The sequence below is a fragment of the Lacerta agilis genome, chromosome 13 (assembly GCF_009819535.1).
Source record: "Lacerta agilis isolate rLacAgi1 chromosome 13, rLacAgi1.pri, whole genome shotgun sequence".
NCBI lineage: Eukaryota > Metazoa > Chordata > Lepidosauria > Squamata > Lacertidae > Lacerta > Lacerta agilis.
This window is the reverse complement of record NC_046324.1, coordinates 24,821,849-24,846,543: the sequence shown is the minus strand read 5'-3', so window position 1 is coordinate 24,846,543 and position 24,695 is coordinate 24,821,849. Positions and strand designations below refer to the sequence as shown.

The window sequence follows — 24,695 nt, the reverse complement described above, 5'->3', positions numbered from 1 at the left end:
TTCACACAGAGCCTGTCTTTTAATTGTGCTGAAAGGAGAGGCAACAACACATTTGGACCTGTATCAAGAGCAGTAATACCTCCCTGTAGTTTTCCCGTAAACATGGCACTGAAAATGAACACAGGCTTATTCCCCAGCTGATGAATGGGGAACAGGCATGGCTGCTTAGAGCTCTGATTTTCTCTGCTCTTGCTCAAGCAAGTTCAGCAATCTATCAAGGCTGAAGATCTGGCACCAAAAATGATTCAAAATTTCTGCCATAACAAAGCCCAGGCCCTCAACATAATTATGCAGTTCTGCCAAAATGAGTCTCATTTTAACGATTTACTTGAACTTCCATGTTTGGGGCTTTCACAGAATCCAGAAAACATAGCAAATCACCAACGTAAATGTCTAACCTGCCCTATACCCAGAAGCTTAAGGCAGGTAACAGGCAGCAATCTCTTAGCTGGATTTCACAACTGTTTCATGATAAAGAGTCGTTCTGCCAATGCACCAGCAATTGAGAACAGCTGGCAAAGCAGAACTACATTTATTTTCTGAAGTTAAATGAGGGCTGTTTTTTTTTGTCGGCAGATGCCATAATGACATTATATGAAAGGGCAGTGGGGCTTCAGTCCCACAAGGTAAACCCTGGGTAGGCCATAGCATGCCCCTCTCCAAATTGAGATCAACCATGCATTCTGAAGTAGAGAGAGATTGGAGGTTGGTATTAGAAGCAAAAATATTTAATGCAGGAGCAGCCCCTTTCATTGTGGTTTTGGCCAACCTGCTTCTGATCTTCTGTCCATAGATCCTCTACATATTTTATGCTTCTGCTGCTCATCACAGCATTTCATTTCCTTGTGATATAGTTCACTTAGAGCACCCACACCTTACTTTTAAAGAATGTTTAATGCACCTTTAAAATACGTAACTTCCCCCAAATAACTCTGTCGATTATATCTTACGCTTCAGAGAGGTGCAATTTTCAGTACCCTTAACAAAACTAGGATTCTTTTGGGGAAGTCATTTGCTTTAAAAGTATGGTGCAGCTGTGACCTTGAACTGGATTACGCCTGCTGCACCCCTTTCCACCCCTCATTTCGCTCATGTGCGGTCTCACACACTATAGCTACATCCATTGTCCTCGCAGACAAGGACACACTCCAATACCCACTTTCTGCTTTGCAAAGCAAAGCATCAGGCCTGCCCTTTGGGACTTGAAAGGTTCTTTGAAATAGCACTAGGGAAAAGATACTCAGTTGGGTGCGTAAGACAGTTACAAAATCGGATTACAAGCCATGAGTTCCTTCAGACCTTTGGTGCAGAAGACCTATGTAGTGACAACCTGCCGCAGGACTGAGTGGTAATTGCAGACATCTCTGGGCAAATTATTTCTTTATGTGAAGTCTCCATGGGGAGCCCCCTGAGAGAAATAAATAGGGAAATGTTGCAAGATTTGGTTCAGTTCCAACTTTATTTCCACACCTGCAATAGTTTAAACTGCTGCAATTTATTTATTACCCGTTAAATTTATATCCCACCCTTTCTCCCAGAGGAGCACAGGCAGCAAGCAACAAACAAACAATAAAACAATAAAAAAACCTTAAAACTTGGCTTAAGTAGATGAACTCAAAGCCACAACAGGAGGCATTATTAGTGTTCTTAACTTTGTAGACACAGAAATGTACAGAATCCTGAGAACAACTAATCCAATTTCTGTTGTAAGATGGAAGGCATGTCTTCTGATACCACTTTTTGTATGTGAATTTTTGACTATTTGTAATATGCCCTATGAACTCTACAAACACACAAATACTACAATTAGAATATAAACATCTATATTTAAAAATATACAGATAAAGTAGCATACACAAATAAATTCCAGTACTCTTACCATTTGGACACCTGTCTTGAACGCAGATCCACATCAGAAGGTGATGAAATTGTTAGCACCGTTTGGTTTACAGCATTTAAATACCTCTCAGTGTGTTTCTGTTCAGGGATAGGGACAAAGAAAACATAGGATATTGTGGTGATGACAGAGCTACCTGAGCCAGCAGATCTGAACAAATTTTGAGCTTTGAAAACAAAAATGAAAGACATCACCCCAGGCTCTGAATTTGTCCAAGTTTATGCTATGTCTAAGATAGCCATATAATGCTGAGTGCCCAAAAAGTACTGTCATTGCTCTAAAATACAATACTTGGAACTTCAAACCTTTTACTATTCAGAAACAGAATTTAGAAAGTGTTGAGGTGTCACATTTTCACTTGAGGATAAAATATTGATTAACACTTTCACTGGGAGACATTTCCCCATTTTTGTTGGAAGATTCTCCATCCACTTACCTTTATTCTGTTCTCTGTACTTTCAATAGCAGCTTCAAGGTTCTGAGCATCCTGCAGTTCCCAATCATGGCTGATGTCTCGCAGCTGGTCCTTCAGCTGTTGAAGATCTTCTTGAACCTAGAAAATCAATTGAAGCTTGCAGTAAATGCATGCATCATCAGAGGGTGTAAATATATTTCACAGAAACTGAAAGCAAAACAGATTTACCGTATTAAGCACTGCACACAAACACACACTTCAGGGAGCAACCTCTGCAATTTTACGGAACACAGAAGAGGAGATGAACAGGTTGAAAGGGACAAGGAGGGGTGTAAAATATTCCACCCCAAAAAGCATGCAACAGCAGGAAAAAAACTTGGTAACTATCATTTCTTCTATACAGGCTGCAATCCTAAACACACTTATTATTTAAAATGTATAATCTGCCTTTCCTCCCTGAAGAGAACCCAGGGCAGCTCACAACAATAACATTATATAAAACAATGCAAACAACACCACAACATATCACAGACAGTACTTAAAATCAAAAGTGCAAGAATTTCATTGCTAGGAAATGCAATCAGATTTTTCTTTATAAACCTGCATAGAGTTGTACTGCTTAACTGCAATCCTACATAATAATAATAATTTATTATTTATACCCCACCCATCTGGCTGGGTTTCCCCAGCCACTCTGGGTGGCTTCCAACAAAATATTAAAAATACAATAAAACATCAAACATTAAAAACTTCCCTAAACAGGGCTGCCTTCTAAAAGTAAGATAGTTGTTTATTTCCTTGACCTCTGATGGGAGGATGTTCCACAGGACGGGTGCCACTACTGAGAAGGCCCTCTGGCTGGTTCCCTGTAACTTCGCTTCTTTCCATGAGGGAACTGCCAGAAGGCCCTCAGAGCTGGACCTCAGTGTCCAGGGTGAATGATGGGGGTGGAAATAAGTCCTATTGGACTGAATGAAACTGGCTTCTGGGTACATATACTTAGGATAGTACTGTCAGATTTCTAACCCACATCATCCAAAATGCTTGAGGTAACTTACAACTGTAGTACATCCAAAACAGAAAGGGAAATAAATATGATGAAAATATCAATAAAATACACTGTCAATTTAAAATTACCTACAGGAGCTTAACCAAAAACAATAAAGGTTCGCAGCACTTTAAGCCTGGACTTTGGCAACGCTCTAAAGAACACAGCAACCAAGTTATAACTCCATACATCATTATCAAATGAGTATCATATTACAACAACAAAGAGGGCATTCTTAGCAGAGACAGAGGATGGTAATGAGACAGAGGATTGGAGGTATTTTTTAAAAAGTACATAGAGCCCAGTGCATGTGGGCCATGTTTTTCAGCTGGAGGACCACATTTCATTGTGGGGAATCTTTCAGGAGCAGCATGCCAGTGGTGGAGCCAGAAGCAAAAGTGTGCTGGGCATCAAATGCACATTTTACCTTTGTGTAATAGGCTTCATTCCAGTCACACAAAGGTCCAAAGGGAGAGGCCACATTTGTCTCCCAGGCCCAAAGTCAGCCTATTAAACAGGAATGGACAGCACAAGCACCTCAGATTGTACCTGGCATGAAGAGGAACTCAAACATCTGATGGAACATGCTTTCTGTAACCTTACTCATCAGAAAGCATGCATACTGCTGACAACGTTCTCCAGAATTCTGGATAACCTCACTAAGCAGTTTCATGTAGATATTAAATAACATAGGGGAGAGAATCAAACCCTGAGGAACCCTCACTGAAGCCTCCACGGGGCTAAAGAGCACTCCCCAAGCATCACCCTCTAGAAATGACCATCCAAGTAGGAACCACCACAAAGCAGTGCCAACCCCCTAAGTCAGACAGCTGTTCCAGAAGGATACCATGATTGATCGTCTCAAAAGCCATTGAGAAATCAAGGAGAATTACCGGTAACAGGGACACATTTCCCTTGTCTCTCTCCCAACATAGGTCATCATACAGGGCAACCAAAGCAGTTTCTGTGCCAAAACCCCAATTGAAATGGATCTAGAATATCAGTTTCCTCCAAGCAGTAGAGGATTAGCAACTGGGCAGTAGTTACTTAGATTTTCTTAGTCCAGGGAGGGCTTCTTGAGGAGTGGTTCTACCATTGCCTCCTTCAAGCAGGCAATGACCACCCTCTCTTTCATGGAGACATTAATCAACTCCTTGGCTCAGCCAGTTGTCCCCTCCCTGTTAGTTTTTATCAGTCAAGAGGAGCAAGGGTCCAGAACTCAAGTGGTTGCCCTGAGTGAGCCAAGCACACTGCCCACCTTATATCAAGTCAGAGTACTGCTTTTATGTAGTTCAGTATTATGTACTCTATTGGAAGCAGCTCTCCAGGATTTCAGACAGGGGCTATTCCCAACCCCATTCAGCGATATTGGGGATTGAACCTAGGACCTTTTGCATGAAAGGCAGATACTCTACCACAGAGCTATGGCCCTTCATCTTTTCCTAAACATTACCACATGCAGCTGCTGGGTGACCTTGGGCTAGTCACACTTCTCTGAAGTCTCTCAGCCCCACTCACCTCACAGAGTGTTTGTTGTGGGGGAGGAAGGAAAAGGAGAATGTTAGCCGCTTTGAGACTCCTTCGGGTAGTGAAAAGCGGGATATCAAATCCAAACTCTTCTTCTTCTACTGTTCACTCAAGTGACCTTCCCAAGATCTAAGCTTTGCAAGATCAAAGCAAGGGTCTTCACTGCATACTAATCAAATGTGTTCCATAATTCTAAGCATAGCTTACTCAGAAGCTAGGCCCAGAGTTCAATGGACTTTGTTCACCAGTTAAGTGTGCATGACAGTGCAGTCTCAGCTACTATGGAAAATCTCAGCTCCCTTGAAATTTTCAATAAACATTGCTAAATCCGATCTTTCTCTGCCAAAAAGCTACGCTTCAATGTGCAAAAGGAGAGGAAAAATAAACATTAACATTTGAAGAAAGCTGGGAGGCATCAAGGCAAGAACTCACAGAAGTTACGTAAAAGGTGCAATTTGAAAAACAGTTGAAAGGAGGCTCTGGAGCAACCAAAGCACAGAATGTGTTTTTATTGTATCTTTCCTATGCCCAGAACTCTGTATAGCCCACATTTCATCCTCACAACAATCTTTTCAGTTGGGTTAGGGCAAACATGTGCATGTGTGAGATGTTAGTCTTTACAATGCCCCATGACTGTTTTTAGTGAGATAGTTTGGTTTAATTTTCACTACCATTTCAGACTGGTGAGGGCTGATTTAATTCTTCAATACAAAAACAGGGCAAGTCCCCACACATAGACATCTAGCATGTCAGAAGGCTTTGCTACAGCCCTCCTTTCTGATATGCTTTTTGTCTACATGGAGGGACTTTACCTTTTTGCATGAAGATTTCAATAATAAGAGCACCCAGGCACAGGACTGACCACTTCAGAGTTGCCCATCAACAATCAGCAAACCTGGACAGCAGAGGAACCACACTAAGTCATAAGGGCACAATGGTAGCAAGATTTCTGTTTAGGAAACAATGGAAGCTGCTTTATATTGAGGGAAACCATTGGGCCTGTCTACTTGCACTGAGAGGTGGCAGCTCCCCAAGGTTTCTTTCAGCCAGGAGGTATTCTCAACCCCACCTGGAAATGCCATTGGGGATTGAATCTAGGACCTATGACATACAAAACAGATGCGTTACTAAACATGTCATGGAACAGTTTAAAATGCAAATGTAAGCTCCCATTGTGCTTATTTTTTAAATGTGCATCTACAAATATGAATTGGCATGTACCACTTTTAAGTAAACCTGTGTCCTCCTTGTGGACGCTGCTCCTCCTCCTCTTTTTTTCTTGGCACTTTGTAAATGGCCAGCCTAATCAGGGTCTTCAGGGACTTAAGGCCAACACTGCGTCCAATGGGAGCGACGCAAAGGAACTTGGGAACTATGGCTGGGTGGGCGCGGGAGGCCATAAGAGCAAAGGTTCATGGGAATTTGGTCAAGCGGCTACAAGGCCAATAGAAACGAGGCTAGTGAGGCGGCCGTGAGGGACTTGCCTGCAGTGCTATTTGGACCCACCTGAACTAAAATGCGCCCTATCTCCGCCCCCGGCCCGGCCACCTCAGCCATGACTCCTGGCTGAGGCTCCCTCCCCGCAGCGGCGGGACTGCGGTGTAGCACGTGACCGTGGCCTTAGCAACGGGACGCGCGGCCCGGGCGGGACCATTCCAGTCAATCTGAGGGGTTTTTGTGTGAAGATGCAGCAAAGAGAAAACATAAGCCCTGGGGTGAGCCGGAACCCAATGTTTCCCTCTCATTTCACATCTCGTTTCCTCTACACAAAAGACTTAAACCTCAGTCCACAAACATTCTGCGTCTTGTCCCCTCACCGGGGCGGTAATAGTACGACCCAAATGGCCCGGAAGGGGCGTGACGTAGACCGGAAGAGGAAGCACAGGGCCGTTTCAGAACCTCTAGTGGGTGTCATGGCTGTCCCTTGCGCCTTAATCACGAGCTGCGCCGCCGAGTTCCCCGGGGAAGAGCTGGTGAAACGTGAGTCGGCTCGACCCCCGTCAGCCTTGTTTCTTTTAAAGTGCTGCGCCGTGGCGTCATATCTCGGCGCCGCCTCTAATTTTGGCGCCGTTTCTCGTGGGATTTTCACCTCCCCCGCAGCTGCGCGTCGCAGTATTTAAGAACTTTCTCCCCCTTAAAATGCAAACTAGTTACGTGGAGTTAGACTTGGAGCCTGTTTGCCAACCCCACAGTTTCCCTCCTCTAAAATCCGGGAAATAATGGAGCGTCCACGAGCATGTGCAGAGTGTCAACAACAGACTTGCTGTCGGTGTCAGGCTTGAAAATAGCTACTAATAAACGGGAGCGAGCGAGATAAAGTAAACTATAGGCCTGTGCGGTTTGCTCTTCCGAAGTGTGAGGAGTAAAGTGGGTTATGAAATGTGCTCAGAGCTCAGATCTGAACCTTTGTATTCATATCTTCAGACTTGTGAAATAATAAAGAGTGCTTTGGAGTATATGCAGAGATCATTTTACTTGCCTCCTTGGTGGCCACAGTCAGTCCTCGCATAGGTAGGAAGGGCTGGCACATTGGAGACCCATTTCCTCTCCTCTCCTGTCCTTCCTCCAGTACCTCCCATATTCTGCATTTCACATTTCTCTTGATCTGGTGTTCTCCAAACGCACCTCTGGTATCTGCCATCTGTACAGCACACAATATCTATGCAAAACATTGCAATTCCACTTTTCTAGTATATGCTCAAAACAGGTTATAATAAAACAGTTAAAACATATAATTCCAATCAAGTAATTGTTAGACAGGTAAATGGCAGCAATTAAAAAACCCCAGAGACAAAAGGCATTGTCTGAATCCTCATTTGTTTGAAATCCATTAACCATAGCTGCTGTTTCTCATATAATGGGAACTATGGTTAACTCTGGCTACTTAGTCTATTTTTCTCCTTGTGCAAAGGGACTGTGGGTGGATGCAGCAAAGCTTTTACATAATCTGGTTTATTTAACCAAAATTTGATCATGTGAACACTCTTGTAGATTTTCTTGCAATTCTGTGAGAGGTTTTCTGAAGTTTACTCCAGCAGGTGGCTCTCCAGACACATAAAGCAGGAGCTCTGTTTGCATACTTTCCCAAACCAGAGAGAATTAAATGAGATCACTTTTTAAAGCATTTGAAGGAATCACAACTGCTTATACTATGAAGTAAGCTGAATACCTGTTGGGAACACTGTCAAAAGTCAGGCTAGAAGGAATTTGTAGCTTGCTAGAACAGCTAGTAGTAACATACAAAGAATTTTGTGTGTGTGTGTGTGTGTGTGTGTGTGTTCTGGATTGAAGTCATAAAAATAGCCACCTATTGATTTGAAGTGGAAATTCCGCTTTTGCACAGTCACTGCATAGTCTCCTGGGTAGGCTGGACTGGAATCTGTGGCAACATGATGTTTTTTATGTTAATTGATGTACAATTACATATATGAAATACATCAAAACAAATAACAAAAACAGGCATGGAGAAGAGAACATATAACCAAATATGAATGCAGTTATAGCTGAAATCATCATACAAGTATATTACAATGTGATTACTCCCAAATCAGATTTCCAAAACAATAATTGAGATGACAGGAGGTTGAATCTCTGGCACCCCTGTGTTGATGTATATATGAGTCTTGCTTAGTTGTGTTTCTGGTCATTTGTTGTATACTCCAGTGGTACTACAGCTGAAATCTACCTGGGGCCACAGCTGCTGATGTGGACACTGCCTTCAATCCTGAGTAAGAGAAGGTGGGCTATATCAGTGTGGGGAATTGTTACAGGTTGGCAGGCCAGATCCTTATCCCTCCTCCCATCCCCATAGGCCTATTTTGACAGGTGGGTGGGATCACCCACCTGCCAGTAATAAACACACCAGGTAACTGATGCCTGTCAAAGTTCAAAGGAGGACACAGTCAGCTGATTGTCACTTGCAGCAACATCCTTTGAAGGTGCATGTTCAAGCACCAATCAGCTGGTTGATGCTCGGAGTAGATCTTCAGAGAAGCTCCTTGTAAGTAACAGTAAGGTGTACCTTGGTTGCATGAAGTCCTTTTGAAGTCTCTGCAGAGGAGGAAATGCTTCTTAAATGCTTCTTAAAATGGATTATTTCCCCCTCTGCAGAAAAAGCAGCTTGCATTCAAAGCACTTAGGGAACTGGCTTGAATACAAACTGCTCCCTCCAATGTGGGGAGAGAAAAAAACTTCAGGAGCTTAACTTGAAACAAGAAAGGACTTCTGCTTTTGTTTGTTCTTGGCTATATAACTTATAGTGAGAACAGAGATTAACCACAGTTCCTGGCACGGCATGGCAGTAAAAAGGATGGGAGAGGAGCAAAGTGGCTGCAAGCACGTTTGCCCAATCACAGAAAGTCATATCATGGTTTGCCTTACTGTGTCATGTGAATTGTACCACTGCATATGTGATTTAAGCAATTGTTCAGTCTTCTTGCTTTCCTCTGTTCTACGCTGACCTCTTGCATGCAGAACCGGCCCTCTGGTTCAGATGGGAGCCCAAGTCCACCCCTGTTCAATGTAGTTCACTTTGCAAATGTGAGTAAGCTGGGTGCCTGCTGCAGCAGATCTTCTTTGTCGGAGCACAGTAGGAAGGTGTCAAAGAGCTGGCTTGCGTTTTGTGAAAACACCAACCACAGAGGTTGGCCTTGAGGCGAGCTGAAGTGTTGTGGTCACCAAGTGCGTCTGTTGATTTTTCAAAGTTCTTTGGATGTGAAACCACAGACCTTCCCTATGGTTGTGAAGATCAAAAATGAAAAGCGAGCAATTCCATCGAGACACGGTTGTTTCCAAACCCACGTACTTTTGCCTTTATAGCAGTTTTCTGAAAAGCCTTCTTTGGGGCCAAAAGCAAGTGTGGACTTGAAAGCTTATCCTAAAATGGTTATGTTCTCTCCGCAGCTAGATATAGAAAGGTATCATTATAGTGGGAGGGCTCTATGATATTTGCATGAAAACGTACACTGCTTTTGAGGGAAACTTCTGAAACCCAACGGCTTGAGTGCATCTATTCCAAGGTTCTGGAGGGCTTATGGGTTCATGGAGAGCGTGTGGGATGCAAGTTAAAGTTGGAGCTATTTGATACAAATGGATCACAGATGAATCGGGTTGCCCCTCCCTTTGGCTAGGCTAAGAGCTACTTTTATGGGAAGGCCACTTATGGGATGAAGGTGGGCCACAGCTCCACCCAACCCACAGTGTGGGCTGCCAGGAAGCCCTGCTGCCACAGTCATCTCTCTCTTCACACACTTTTTGTTTTCTCTGTTAGCAACTGGAGTGGGGAAACTGGCATTCCTTAGTGACTACCTTTGCCTCCACAAACCTCTTGTTCATTTCCAGACGCTCTTCTCTGGGCCATTTCTCTGCCTAAGGTGTAGTAGTGGTGACCAGAAAGAGAGCTTGGTTTGCTGTGACCTACCTGAGAGGTCTTAGTATTAGTGTTACCATTTGTTTACAAAATTTCAGACTATGTTTCATTGTGTCATGGGCTATATGAAATTGTGCACTTGTTTTTATTGCTGATCGTTTTATTTCAAAATTGTTTTGAGCTATTATATGAGAAGCGATTCATAAATTGAATCAATTAAATAGTAATTCCAGGGCAGTTTCTTATGTATTACCACAGGTACGAAAATCATGTAAAATAAAAACAGTCATTAACACACACACACACACACCCCCCCCCAAGTAAAACAACATGAGAAAATACAAAACTCAAGAAGCGACAATCACTAATTTTCCTGGGAAAATAAAAATGTTCTCACGTGGTGCCATCAGTTTCTGGCATCCCTGCCTCCATGGGAAGGGAGTTCCACAGTTGAAGGAGCCACAACAGAGAAGGTTCTTGCATCTCTACCCGGGGGCCAAGCTCACCAGCCAGATGAGAAGAGCCTCCACACAGTCTAGAATGGTTGATATTTTCCCAGCAGTAGTCAGCATGATGCCCTTCAGTTGCTGTTGATTTACAGCTTCCATCATTGTCCCTGACTACTGGCTAAGGCTGATGGGAGTTGGAGTTCATTTACATCTGGACAGCACCATGTTGGCTAGCCCTGAGCATTTTAACACGTATTAAAACAGGCTTTAGTATTCTCATTTCCCTCCTGAAATTTAATGATTTTATGGATTTAGCTGTAGGACCTTCAAGTTGCAGATACCTACATGAGATGGCAATCTTAGGCTTACTCGTATGAACAATCCTGTTTTCATTGAGGTTGTGTACAGGAGTGCAGCCTCACTCTCTTCTCTCATTTGACTAGAGTACTATTTGGTGTAGGTGGGTGTGACATCTCTTTCCTTTAGTCATAAAACACACTGTGTGGTCACACTCTCTCTTACCTTCTCTGCTACTTTGTATGGTGGCAAAATAAGAAGGGAGGGGTGATGCATTCTGCTTTGAGCTTCGAGAAAAGGCAAGATTGATAAGTAGTAAATATAATGAAGGGGAAAAGAAAAGTAGTCAATTAATACTAACAAATGGCTTATTAATGGAATAGTGGGAAAGGACCATAGCTCAGCGATAGCATCTGCTCTGCATGAACAAGGTCCCAGGTCCAATCCCCAGCATCTGTGGAGACCCCTGCCTGAAATCCTGGAGAGTTTCTTGCAGTGTGGCAAATACTGACCCAGATCAACTTGGTATAAGGCAGCTTCTTATGCACCCACCAAATGACAGCAACAATGCTGCAGAGGCTTTGGTTTTATTTATTTACAGCAGGGGTTTGGAACCTACCTTCCCCTCCTCCTCACTGGGCAACTTCAACAGATGGGCAGGCAGCTGGAAAGGGGCTCTCCTTTGAAGTTGGTTTGCAAGCAGTTTCAACGCTGACTGCTTTGAAGTGGACTTCAAGATGATTTTGCTGCACCTTTACGTGCCTCACACCTGACATCATCAGGGATGGGGCAGGTGGGTGTGGTTTGGGGAAATGGCCTCCTGGGTCTGATTAGGACGTTTCCCTACCCCTGGTGTGCAGCATTTTTTATGCCTCCCTTTAATGCCAAATTCACTGGGTGACTGACTAACAGTAACAGTAACCTGTTCCTACAGTAACATCTGTTTGGGCAAGATTGTGCAAGCATATTCTGGGTGTCCCTCTTTTCTCTCCCTACTCCCAGGTCTTCCCAAAAAGGATAGGGGCTTGAGGTCATGATCGCCACCTCTTAAGGTCTTCCATATGTTCCTCTTTCAGGTATCATTGGGACAAATGAGCTTCCCGAAGATGTTTCCACAGGCAGCGGAGCCCGGTTTTACCCCTGGACAATAGAGAATAAATACTACTCGGCTGACATCCATCTCTGCGTTGTGACAAATCAGTTCCTTGTGACAGCTGAAATTGCTGAGTCAGTGCAAGCCTTCTTGGTTTATTTTGACAGCACATCAGTGAGTACTTCAGAACTTCAGTGCCTGCCTGTCTTAATGGATCATGTGTGCTGATCAAATTGATGAATGATTGGATCAAATTGCTGCTGGTTTTGCTTGCTAGTTTGTTTTGCTTTCTAGGAGTGGGTTTGGTCTTGTCATTAGATTTTACTTTTGTTTTGTACTGTTGTCAGTTTCCTGTAACCTGCTTTGTGTACTTTTGTAGAAAGGCAGGGAATGAATTAATGAATAATATTTTGATCTCTGCAACCCTCTGTCCCTAAAAATTATAATGGCCAATTCTGGAACTGACAAATAACTTGGAAAGTTCCTTGAAAGTAGTTTTAAGGTTGCCTGCCCCAAAACTGAGGTAAGGAAGAGCTTGTAAAAAGCAAGAGGGCATTCTTGTTTATATTTTGCTCCCAGACTCTCAGGAACACCTTCATGTGATAATTCCATCATGGAAATTTATGTGCCTTTTAATGTTGGCTACTTTCCCCTCATATTAAATTGATGTAGTTGTTAGAATGTTTTTCTCTCTCTTCAACAACACCTATGTTGTGTAAATTAGCCTTTGCCAACTTGCTCTTTTGGATCTCAACTGCTATGCTGGCTGGAGCTCATGGGAGATATCGACCAAAACATCTGGAGGGCACCAGGTTGCTGAAAGCCTTTTTGGCTCTGTTTTCAGAACAACACCATCCCAGTTTTTGGAAATTCCAGCTGAGCTACGTCATTACCATTTATATTACACATACATAATGCTTGTAGAAAACAGTTTCCTGAGAAATTGTTACGCAATTTTTGTTTGTTTTATATAAATTTGTATAGCAGTCGGGTTGCCAATGTGGACAAGTTGGACTCCAGATATATAGTTAGGTTCCCAAGTTCCATCAACCCCAGGTGGCAGAGCCAGTGATCAGAAATACTGAGTTGTAGTCCACCAAACTATGGAGGGCACCACTTTGACTACCCCTGGATAGTTTCTGTTTACTTGGGATGTTTTGGTTCAGTCATTCAGTCGTGTCTGACTCTTCGTGACCCCATGGACCAGAGCACGCCAGGCACGCCTATCTTTCACTGCCTCCCACAGTTTGGCCAAACTCATGCTAGTGGGATAGCTTTATTAAATATGTTATTGTGAGAGGGTCTCTGGCTATATTCAAATGTTGTGTTTACCTTTAGGCAGCATTACAGTATTACTTTTGCACTTTTGTAACAGCTTTGTTGGTTAAATAGTAAACTTGACATCAAAGTTTTAAAAACTTTTTTGAAAAAGTTTCTCTAGCTCCCAGTGAAGCTTCTCTTCTCCATGAAGACATCCCACTTTTGCTCTAGAGCTGATCCTTCTGTTGCCTTCTCAGCAAACAAGCACAGGACTCTCTTGTGACAAGCACCTCTTCCGGTGGCATAGTGTTTCTTTGGTTAATGTGCATTTTAGTGGGGTGGACTCTTGTTCCTTGTTCCTTTTGTTAGAGTGGACATCTGCCAGGTCTAGCATTTACATTGCTAAGCTGAGCTATGTCACTGCATCGCAGTGGCACTTCGAAGGAAGTGGTCTGTGACTCCTCCAAGGAGGACCATCTTTGAGGCTGACAGTGCAAGTTTCTGTTTTGATGCTTGTAAGATTTCCTCCCTGGAGTGAAGGTGGTTGAAGACAAGAGTTACAAGTAGCTGAACCACTATCTAGACCTGTTATCTTTTCTCCATTTCATTCACCTCTGTGTCTAGTCAAATTGGAGATACTTGTTTGTTGCTAAGTGGTGGCAATTAAAGGACAGGAGGAAATCAAGAGTGGAGTAATTGAGCAACGTTCTCAAAAGCAATGGAAGCAATATTGGAACCCAAATCTCTTTCCTGCCCCATCAAAAGCCAGCATTTACAAGCAAGAGTTGGATTTGCATTCCAAATCCCACTTTGTATATATCCTTGAGCAAGTTGCTCTGTCACATATTCAGTTCCTGTCAAACTGCAACTGTAAATGATATACCTTCCACTGTTGCTCTGTTCATAAATTAGGAGTGTGTTTCATTTTTCACAAAATGATCCTGATTCCCAAAATTATTAGCCAGCACAAGTAGATATAGACTTACAACCCTGTTCTGTGCCTGTTAACCTGCCTGCCAGTCTTCTGCATTTTTCTTTTTTGTCCTTTGGTTGGCAACTGGGGGCCAGGTAAGCAGTGCTTGGGTAGTAGGATTTGACCCAGGGAATTCTAGCAGCTGACCGCTAATCGCACTAAGGACATCACATTAAAATATATTTATGTCTTGCTTTTTTCACATGGGTTTCAATGTGGCTTTTCTTCTGGAGATGATCTCTTGTATTTTAGTCTCTCTTACTCTCAGCTGTGCTTTCTTATCAGGGCTTTGTTATTTATTTACTTGTGACATTTATATACTGCTTAATCATTAGCATGTTTAAGTGGTGTACATAAAAATAAACTACGCAGAGAATAAAACAATTAAACCTAAACACTACCATAAAATGCCTGCTGGAATAAGAAAGTCTTTGTCACTGTGCACCTGAAGTTCAGAAAGCAGAGTGCCTATCATGGTACTTAATGCACTTTCGCTTGTAATACTAAAAAAAATTACCTGGAGAAGGCGGCCAGCAACCTCTGTGTAATTTTTATAGATCTCTGGGCTGGACAGCATCTCTACGTGGCTCCCTCTCATAGAAGAGTGGCTACCAGAAGTGATGATCTTAGTCTGTGACAGAGTCTCTGAAAATGGTAAGACAACAAGGCCAAGCCTTTGGGAGGGTGGGCATGGCTGTTCTGGCTGGGGCTGGTGGGAGTTGGAGTCCAGAATGCATGGCAAGCACTGGGTTGGTGAACGCTGCTCTCCATTCTAGTAAGATAGCACAGTTTGTGATCATGTGCTGAATGCTGACCTTGACTGTGTATTTATATCCCACTTTTCTTCCATCATGGGACTCAAGAAGACAATTTGAGTTCTGCATCAGCTGCATTGATCAGATTGTTGAAAGTCCCACCTTCTGTTCTACAGTTTCCAGCCTTTAATGGTTGCATAAATTAGTTTAAGTGTGATGATATATGATGGCGAAGTTCTGGGCAGAACAAGTTGCCCATATATAGCTTTGAGGATAAAATAAGAGCCCTCCCCAAGGCATCCCATCCAAGGAGCTCCTAGTACTGTGGTTCTAATGTGGCTGCAAAAGGAAGTGCATCTATTGTTGGCAAAAACCAGATTCCATTTATTTTAGGCATCAGCCGACAGAAAGCACAAGAGTGGTGCATCAAGCACGGCTTTGAGTTGGTGGAGCTCAACCCAGAAGAGCTGCCAGATGAAGATGGTGAGTCCACCCGCCCCCACTTCCTATTTCCATGAAGTTAACTTTGCTGCCTGCCAGCCAGGGTTCTGCCTAGATTTCTACAGATTCTTATTTCTGGGCATGCTTCTTCTCTAGCTTCTCTGCCTGCACTGGTGCCGTCTCTTGTTGGTGACAGACACAGCACCAGAATTACAAACCAGCTGTCTTCAGCATTGTACCTTGTGCCATGGCTGCAAGCTGCCTGCCAGTGCTTTAGGAACATAGGATGCTGCCTTATACTGAGTCAGACCATTAGTCCATCTAGCTCAATATTGTCTACACTGACTGCCATTGGCTCTCCAGAGTTTCAGTCAGGCAGTATTTCCCTGTCCTGCCTAGAGGGGCTGGGGATTGAGTCTGGGACCTTTTGCATGCAAAGCGGATGCTCTGCCATTGAGCTACGGCCCTTCCCCATGAAACAGCATGCCACATCATAATTTCTTTCCTAGTTTTATAAATTGCTAGTTTAGAGCCCAATGGGAAAATTTCAAGGTGACTCATCAGTTTAACAATAAAATCGAACGAGCTAAATTGTTTCCAGTCTTCCGGTGGCTTCTTTTGACTCCGTGCAGGAGAAAATCTGTAGACAGATGCTAAAGGCGATCAAACAGAAGTTGTTGGTTGGTGTTCCTTTCTTTTTTCAACCCTTCTTCATTGCTTCCAATTTGAAAACTGAGCTAGAGCAAAAGTCAGCTTTGACAGAGAGCAACAGCTGGCTGAGAACTCTATTACATTTTTCATCTTTGTTCCAAGCTCTTTATTTGCACCTCACTCTCCTCCAAAGGTTCAGGGTGGGTAACACATTTTGGGGTGTAAGTTGAAAGTAAGAGTGATACTATGCACCTTAATCAAAGAAAGTCTGTGTTGTTCTTGGGAAATTGAATGAATATATGTTTATCTGCTGAATATCTGAGAAAGGTCCCCAGAATTTACAGAATGGCTTAAAAAAAATAAGAAACCACAACATTATCACAGGCTTCTTTGTGTGTTTAAATAAGTGCACCCAGAATTCCTAACTAAATTAAGAGATAGTGTCTTCTTCCCAGTTTCTTAATCTGTTGACTGGTTTCTGAAAAAGCCTTTTTAAAAGCACATTTCCTTTCCCCTCTCTGCTTCTTTAGATGACTTTCCAGAATCGACAGGAGTGAAGCGAATCATCCAAGCCTTGAATGCCAATGTTTGGTCAAATGTGGTGATGAAAAATGGTACGTCATTTTCGGTTTGCTTTTTAAAAACGGCGTCTCTTCCTCTATAACTTCCTCTGCTCTCTCACTGCTTTGCTCAGGCTCCTCTTCATGCCTTCATTTTGTGTCAGAATTGGCACTCAAGGCTTATGAGAAATTAAAGCTCATTCAAGCAGAGCCCTGGCAGCCGAGCTACCAGCCTCATGTCACTCTAGCCCCTAAAACTAGAAATGAAGCTTCCTCTGCTGCTCTGTGCTTCACTTCTATATTTACAGCCTTCCATCCCATCACAGAGCGATGGCTCGGAGCACATCTCTTTTAAACAGGGTCTGAAATGGCCTGGGTTGCAGGAGGCACCTGACTGGACTGATTCCCCAGCTGCTTGGAACTGGATGCATTTCCTTTGCAAGTGAAGAGAAATAAAAGGTGCCTGGATTGGTCAGATAACGTCACCTGTTTGGACATATAACTACATTTTGATGTGGGAGTAGAGATTTGATACTAGCCGGAAGTAGTGTTGACACCCTGGATATTGCCTTTCCTTAGGGCAATGTACCTCATTCTTCCCCTCTCAGTTTTTCATCACAATAATAAGCCAAGAGTGTGACTGGTCCAAGATCACTCAGGGAGCTTCATGGCTGATTTGGGATTTGACCCCTGGTCCCTCCCAGCTCCTAGTCCAGCACTCTGACCACTGCACCAGCCTTTCCATTGTGTTTTCTCACCTCAAAGGCTTCTGGGTGGACAGGAGTGAAGTTGTGTGAAGATTGGCCTTGGGGTTTTGCATCCCTGTATCATGCTGAATACAAGACAGCTGAGACTGTGCTTTGAATACTCCACCCTCCTTAGTTCCATAATAACAGAATGAGCTTTCAATGGTGTCGAAGCACATCTGCTCAGTTGGGGGAATGCACAAGGCTAACCACTTGGTGGCTTCAAGGTGGGAGTTTTCAGACCTCCTTTCTTTAAGTCGGCACTCACAGATGTTAACACATCACAGCAAACTCTGTAGGACTCCACCAGGGAGGGAAATTTCCCTTTGATTGCACAGATGGTTACAAAAAACTCAGGGGGCTTCTGAATTTAACTTCAGTGTGGCACCATTGTAGCAAATGGCAGAAGAGGTGCCCCCCCCTTGTAGTGCAGGGGAAACCTGCTTGGGAAAGTTGTTGTGTCCTCCCCGGAGAACAGCCTAGTTACTGGGCAGGCATCTCTCTCTAGTCATGGCTGGTGACTTAAGCAAAATGGGGAGTGGGTGGAGGTTAGAACTCACCTCTAGCCCAAGATGGTTCTTGCATAGGAATTCTAGCCCTGGTTATTCCTTATCCAACCCTTGATCCACAGCCACAGCCTTCTCCCATGATGCTTATGTCAGTCAGCTGATCAGCAGCTACGCAAAGTTCCTGCTTAGGTTTTTATACAGAGAACACACCTCTCACACAAAGTGATACAGGAAGGGCTTCTGCTTCCCCCTCGAAACTGGCATCACTTCAAGTGTTAAACTCACAGCTCTTTCTTTTCAGAAGTGAATCAAGGCTTTGGCTTCCTTCCTGCTTTAACGGGCACAAGTCGCAGGCTTAGGACAGAAGAAAACGAAGATCCAGAAGTAAACAGTAATTTTTTAAAATCCTTTTTTTTTATTCCCCCTGCCCCGTCCACCCAAAAAAACTTCTTTGTCCATCCTTTCTTGCACTCCTGTCCCCTTTATCGCAGCTATGAGCTAACCTTGTGGGTTAAATTGGTCAGTTTACAGGTCCATAACTTAATCTTATCACATCCATGAGGACTAGGAACTTAACTTGCTCTTTACCTTTTTTTAAAAAAAAACCAAACACCTCAGATTCCATGGATACTAAATTCTTTGCCCAGTACCAAATCCTGCTCTGTTCTTAGCAGTGTGGAACAAAACCAGTCTTGTTAGGGCTTGTGGGAAAATTTCCTTCCAAGTTGGTCTGGGACTTGTGGCCTGTGAAAGCCAGAAGACCAGCTCTCTTGTTGCATATGTTGTATCTAATCTCATTTCTCCCTCCCCACCAGCCTGATCCCTTGCCAGTGGAGAGAGCTGTCGATGCAGGAGAAGACGTGGCTGATGCAAACAGCCAGCAAGCTGACCCTGCTGCTGGTGAGGAATTATCTTTTGTTTGAGAGATAACAGCAAGCAAGGCCAAACTTCTTGCTGGGAGCAGCTAGGGCCCTGCCCCTCCAGCAAGCAGCTGGCAGGTCACAGCTGCCCATTTGCCCCAATGCTGTGGGCTGAATTCATTTGAATCGGTGGGTGACTTTGGATCCACACCTTTGCTCAGTGCAAATGTATATGGTCTAAATCAGGCATAGGCAAACTCGGCCCTCCAGATGTTTTGAGACTACAATTCCCTTCAATCCTGACCACTGGTCCTGTTAGCTAGGGATGATGGGAGTTGTAGTCCCAAAACATCTTGAAGGCCAAGTTTGCCTATGCCTGGTCTAAATCCACTTAGCTTTTCTTTAAATTTAATAATGCAAATGTAACAAAAAGAGGAGACACCTGATGTTGGCTGCAACTGCTGTTAGTAATTGTCATTCAGTGATATGTGTGTGTGTGTTTAGTGAACTGGGTTTTTTAATGGGTTTTATGTATTCTTACTTACTTGTTTCTGTTGCAAGCCATGGCTTAAAAATTGTTGAAAGAAAGAAAAACAGCACCAGCTCACATTAGATACACACACACACACCCCCCAATCCTGACTTGTAGTCCGTAGGTAGTCCATATGTCCAAACAGATAGCCATAGGAGATGGGCTGCAAATGTGGATATACATTCATTCTGCTCTTATGATTCTTGCAGATCCTATGCTGGATATGGATATTCAAGAGCTTGCAAACCTCACTGCAGGAGAGGGTGACCTAGAGAACTTCGAGCGATTGTTCTCAAAGCTGAAGGAAATGAAAGGTACTGCCCATCTCGTGTATTACACAGTCTCTTGCAAGCCTTTCTATTTGGACCAGCAGTTCTTGGCCACAAGTGAAGTTTCCTATTTGTTTTTAATCTGGGAGTTATGATTTCAGTATAGATTCTACTCAGCTTTCTGTTTTCTAGTGGTGGGGAAAACATTTTCTAAAACTTGAAAGATAGCTTGGTTTTAAACTGAGCTTGCTTCATCCCCCGTGATGGCACTGAGATGGCGGTAGAATCTGACTCTTCCTCCTTGCCACTTTTTTGTAGCTTTTGCAATACAGTCATACCTCATGTTGCGTCCGCTTCAGGTTATGTGTTTTCGTGTTGCATCCCGCAGCAACCTGGAAGTACCGGAACGGGTTACCTCCAGGTTTCGCTGCATGCGCAGAAGCGCTAAATCGCGCCGCACATGTGTGCAGACGTGGCATTTCGGCTTACATCAGTTCCGCGTTACGGACAGGCTTCCGGAATGGATTCCGTCTGCAACACGAGGTTCCACTGTAGTGGCAACAAAGGAATGAAGTAAGGTATCTCCTCCTCCTACAGAGAAATGCAAGTGGCCATAGGAAAATTGAATTTCCCAGTACTCCTTGCACCTGGCATGCTGCTAGAACAGCATCTCAGGCATGGAGGGAGAGAGGAAGGATGCGGCCTGCCTCCTATTACCTTGTTAGCACAGCAAAGGTAAATGAGAGGTTTAGGAGAGAGCAAAGATGGAGGATTAAAAGCTGATCCAGACATGAATGTTTGGCCTCTCACTGCTATTTTTATGCTTGAGATGAGCTTTATGAGCTGTCCAGATTCCTGTTCCTCATTCTCTTTTGGGTGCATTGCTGGTTTGCTATCTGGTTCTTCAGCAATGGAAGAACCAGTGCATACTTTCTATTTTCAGGCTGGTCCCTTTTGTGTAGTTTTCTTTCAGCTTGGCCAGTTCTACCCCCAACTGGAAAAACACCCTTCTGCTCTTTCTCAACTCTTGACCAGTTTTGACTGTAACTTTCTTTCCTTTTCATTCCTATAGAAAAGGCTGCCACGCTGCCTCACGAACAGAGGAAACTGCATGCAGAAAAGGTGAGGATTTCAGAAGAGCTCAAAACTTCCCTTAAAGAGTAATTCCTGGCCAGCATTTCCATTCTAAGTAGAAATTGCACTGCAAGCATTCTAAGCCAAAAATAGCTTAAATCAACTATTTTGGAGGGGAAATAGCTTTGGTACTTCGGCTCATTGGCATATTATCAACTAGATTCAAGTGGCCTTGCCTTTTCTGCGATTAGCGAAAGGAGAATTTATGGGAACCTGCTTAATTTGGTTTACATTTAGAGAGAATGTTAATGTTGTGTTTCATACAGATTGGCCCCTGTGTACTTAACAGAGGACATCCACTCTTAACCATGGGTGTGTAAATGAGAGTTGGTTTCTTATCTGCTGCAGGAGTGTGGCTATCCCCTGAGACTTTAACTTGTCTTGGTAACTCTTGAATTGTAGGTTGCCAAAGCATTCTGGATGGCCATCGGAGGAGACAGAGATGAGATCGAAGGCTTGTCTTCCGACGAGGACAACTAAGGCCTGTATGTTGTAACGAGGATTGTTTCTTACATACCAGCCATTGTTGGCTGCCATAGCGATTTTTCTTTGACGAAAGGCCTAGTTTTTTTGCATTGGGTGCAGCAGAGGCTGGAGAAAGACCTACTCCTTGCTCAGTTCCAACACACTGAAACGTGGATGGCCCCGTTGGTTGGTTGTTTCCTTGCCTGGAACTGTCAATGGGAACCTGGGAGCTATCAAGTCAATGAAGCAGCAGGTGTGTTGCTATTGCATCTCTGGAAGAAAGAAAAAATCATGGTCCCTACCCAACCCCAACAGAGAGCTGTAAAACATCTCTTTGTGAAACTCTCATTTGTGAACTGTTTACCTCCACACATGCACATCTTTTCATTTGCCGTCATTTCAAAGGAGAGACCAAGACCAAGGGCAGGGGGGAGATAATAATCAGCAAGCCTTTGTTAGTGTGATGGAGGGAAGTGATATTTCTGGATGTACTTGCACGTGATGGGAAAATGGTACTCGCACAGGCTAAAATGCTTTTTGAATATTTATCAACCTTTTGTCATCACAATAGGCATGAGAAAGGTATGGTTTGAAAATGTTCCCTGCCTGTCTTATCCCCACCTCCACACACACACATTATGGCAGCTGAAAATGTAGGTCCAGCAGTAAATAGGCAGGAGAAAGGCATGTGCAGTCCTGTAGTATTTTATAAGCCCAGTTTCCTTGCCCTGTGTACCAGCTCCCAGTAACTGGGCAAGGTGAATGAAGCTGAGTGTGGAAGATTGCAACCCCAACACCTCCATTAAAGAAGGGTAGCTATTTCTTCAGTTTCTAGGGCAAATGATGGGAGCATCTTGCTGCTAGAGAGGGGGGCAGGTGGGAGAAGAGAAAGAGGGTGCCCAACCAAGAGGCTTGAGGACCACAGCTTGACTATCTGGCTCATGTCACTGTAGTAGTGTGAGTGTGGTGTCCACTTCCTTCCAGAAAGCAGGGTTAGAGTGTCACTGTGGTCAAGAGTTCCTACACGTATGGAGATTTTCTCCATTGCTGCCTTCAAGCGTAGCCGCTTGGGGTCAAAAGCTGTATGCAATCCCCCGGGAGAGGGGAATTTTATCTCTGACCAAGCAATGGCAGAATATAGGATTAAATTCACTGCAGCAAAGGAAGAATTAAACTGCTTTTGGTGCAAACATAAAACTTGCGTTTGCACAAGCACCGGCGTTTCCTTTTCTGCTTTTGAAGTAAACGAAGACCACAATCCACTGATATTTCCCTGCATAAGGGAAAGCCTTGGTTGGTTTCTTACTCAGCATCATTTCATCACCGGGGTGGGGAGGGGCTTATGCAGGGGGATTTCCCCCGTAGGTGGTGATCTAGACATTAACGGGAAAACCCACAGTAAAAGCCTGTTGTACCTCTTGTGTTTCTTTTGTGTACTGTAAATGGGCTGAATAAAGTTTGTTATCCATGAGCAGTAAATCTTGAACTCTGGCATTATAGACAGTGAGGAATAGTTCAGGGTCATAAACTAAATACCGTATTTTTCCATGTATAAGACGCAAAAATTGGGTGTCTTATAAACGAAGAAAAAATGCAGAGGAGGGATGTGCGATTAATGGCAGCAGCAAGCAGGAGATTGGCAGCGGCGGCAAGGCCTGCTGGCGATTGGCTGTGGTGGGTGAGTGATAGGCGGAAGTGACCTCCCCCACCCAAAAAAAAACTTAATTTTTTAATTTTGGGTTAAAAAAATAGGGGTTGTCTTGTATATGGGGGCATCTTATACATGGAAAAATACAGTAGGCCTAACTATTTGCGTAGCTTTCTTTTGGGAAAAAATATGTCATGCCCCAATATATTGAAATTTCAAAAGTTAGTTGCAATTTCATTCAAGCAACATCTGGAGGGCTACAGGTGAGCTAGCCTGATCTGTTTGGTACCTTCTGTTGTGTATTACAGGACCTCCCACCCCCAGGACCACAATGCCCATGGCAGGGGAAGGCGGCTAAGGCTGCCATTAAGTTTTATAAAACAGAAGGGATGGTTCTGTGTGACCAACCTCTCATTTGAATTCTCTGCACAATCATGCACCCAGTGTTCATCATGCATGAGGGATTATTAAGCAACCTGCAGTTCACTATCAACTCACTGCAGATAGCTATCCTCAAAGGTGCTGCCCCCATAACTGATGTAGGGATCATTATAGATTTAACAACCAGCGCACACACCCTAGGGAAAAAAGAACAGTACAAGTTTCATATAAGAAATAAGAAGACGTGGATATTACAGGCTTTTAATAAAAATAAGCTTAATAAGCTAAAGACCCATAGATGACAAACAAAGGTTCATTAATACATAATCCTCAGGTATAAAATAGAGAAAAAGCAAATACTGGATGCAGATCAGATTGCAAGAGCCAGAGAAACACTTTTTTCAAGGAACTGATTGCTGAGCTACCTCCATCTAAAGACGGAAGAGGCTTGAAGAACATGGCAGTCTCCTGAAATGAGCAGCTACTGATTGCAAGGGAACAGAAGTGGAAAGGCAAACCATACTATTTACTCCATATATGTTTCACTGATGATAATAGTAATTTTAAAAACCCAAACAATTTCAGGCTCTGGATACTTGAAAGCATTACAAGTAACAGCTCATCCATCTGAAGATGTTAACCACTAATGAAGCAGGAGAATGCATACACAAAGTAGCCATTACCAATGTGGGGCCCTCCAGAGGATCTGGGACTACAACTCCCATCAGCCCCAGCCAGCACAGCCAATAGAGTGGCGGGGTTGATGGCAGTTGTGGTGCAAAGCATCTGGAGGGTACCAGGGTGGCATAGTGAGCCAACCATTCATTTCAATAGGTCTCAATTTTAGCACACTGAAAATGGAGGGTACCTAATACCACTCAGTGTCTTGTACCAAAAATTTTATGCCACTTATCAAACTATAAGCCACTTATCAAACACAACAGAATAGGGCTGGTGGGTGGTGGGGTTTACTGTGGGCATGATCCAGCCAAACATTAAGTACATACCCCACTAATATAATTGGAAGAGATTAGTCATTCACTTAACTCTCCCACTGTTATCAGTGAGCTGTAAAAGTGCTTAATTTCGGGCTGAATAGGGGTCTTTTTTACTTTCCAAATCCAGCTCCATCAGGTGGTTGTATTTTAAGTACAACCTCCTCCCCCCACACAAATGAAATTCTCAACTCTTCAACCCCAAAATTTCCTTGACTATTGAAAGAAGTTACATAAATATGGAAATCTATAAAGCTAAATTAACAATTTTAACCCTGTGGCTCAAACTGAACTACTCTACAAAAAGAAGGGGGGGGGGGAGGGCTAATAAATGTCTCACTCTACCCCTAGAAAAGTTATAAGTTAGGATATTACCTCTGGTATGTTCCCTACCACACAGGACTGCTAAAGCCCCAGGAGCA

At 43.5% G+C, this 24,695-nt stretch overlaps 2 protein-coding genes across 2 annotated transcripts in view; one reads left to right on the top strand and one right to left on the bottom strand.

Moving 5' to 3' along the window:
- The window catches only part of IQCH (IQ motif containing H), an 83,873-nt gene extending 77,429 nt beyond the window's left edge, over positions 1-6,444 (bottom strand). Inside the window, exons 1-5 of the mRNA XM_033167649.1 lie at positions 6,372-6,444; positions 5,899-5,945; positions 2,334-2,450; positions 1,880-1,977; positions 1,300-1,408 (exon numbers count right to left, since the gene is read on the bottom strand). Coding sequence (XP_033023540.1) covers positions 1,300-1,408; positions 1,880-1,977; positions 2,334-2,450; positions 5,899-5,945; positions 6,372-6,444 — 444 coding nt within the window. The remainder of the gene's footprint in view (positions 1-1,299; positions 1,409-1,879; positions 1,978-2,333; positions 2,451-5,898; positions 5,946-6,371) is intronic.
- A 300-nt stretch (positions 6,445-6,744) lies between these two features.
- On the top strand, positions 6,745-22,728 carry AAGAB (alpha and gamma adaptin binding protein). The gene is made up of 10 exons (XM_033166735.1): positions 6,745-6,867; positions 12,078-12,268; positions 14,885-14,981; positions 15,476-15,565; positions 16,705-16,788; positions 18,291-18,373; positions 18,805-18,889; positions 19,591-19,695; positions 20,723-20,772; positions 21,187-22,728. The coding sequence occupies exons 1-10, from the start codon at positions 6,801-6,803 to the stop codon at positions 21,262-21,264; spliced, it is 930 nt and encodes a 309-aa protein (XP_033022626.1). The 5' UTR covers positions 6,745-6,800; the 3' UTR covers positions 21,265-22,728.
- The last annotated feature ends 1,967 nt before the right edge of the window (positions 22,729-24,695 follow it).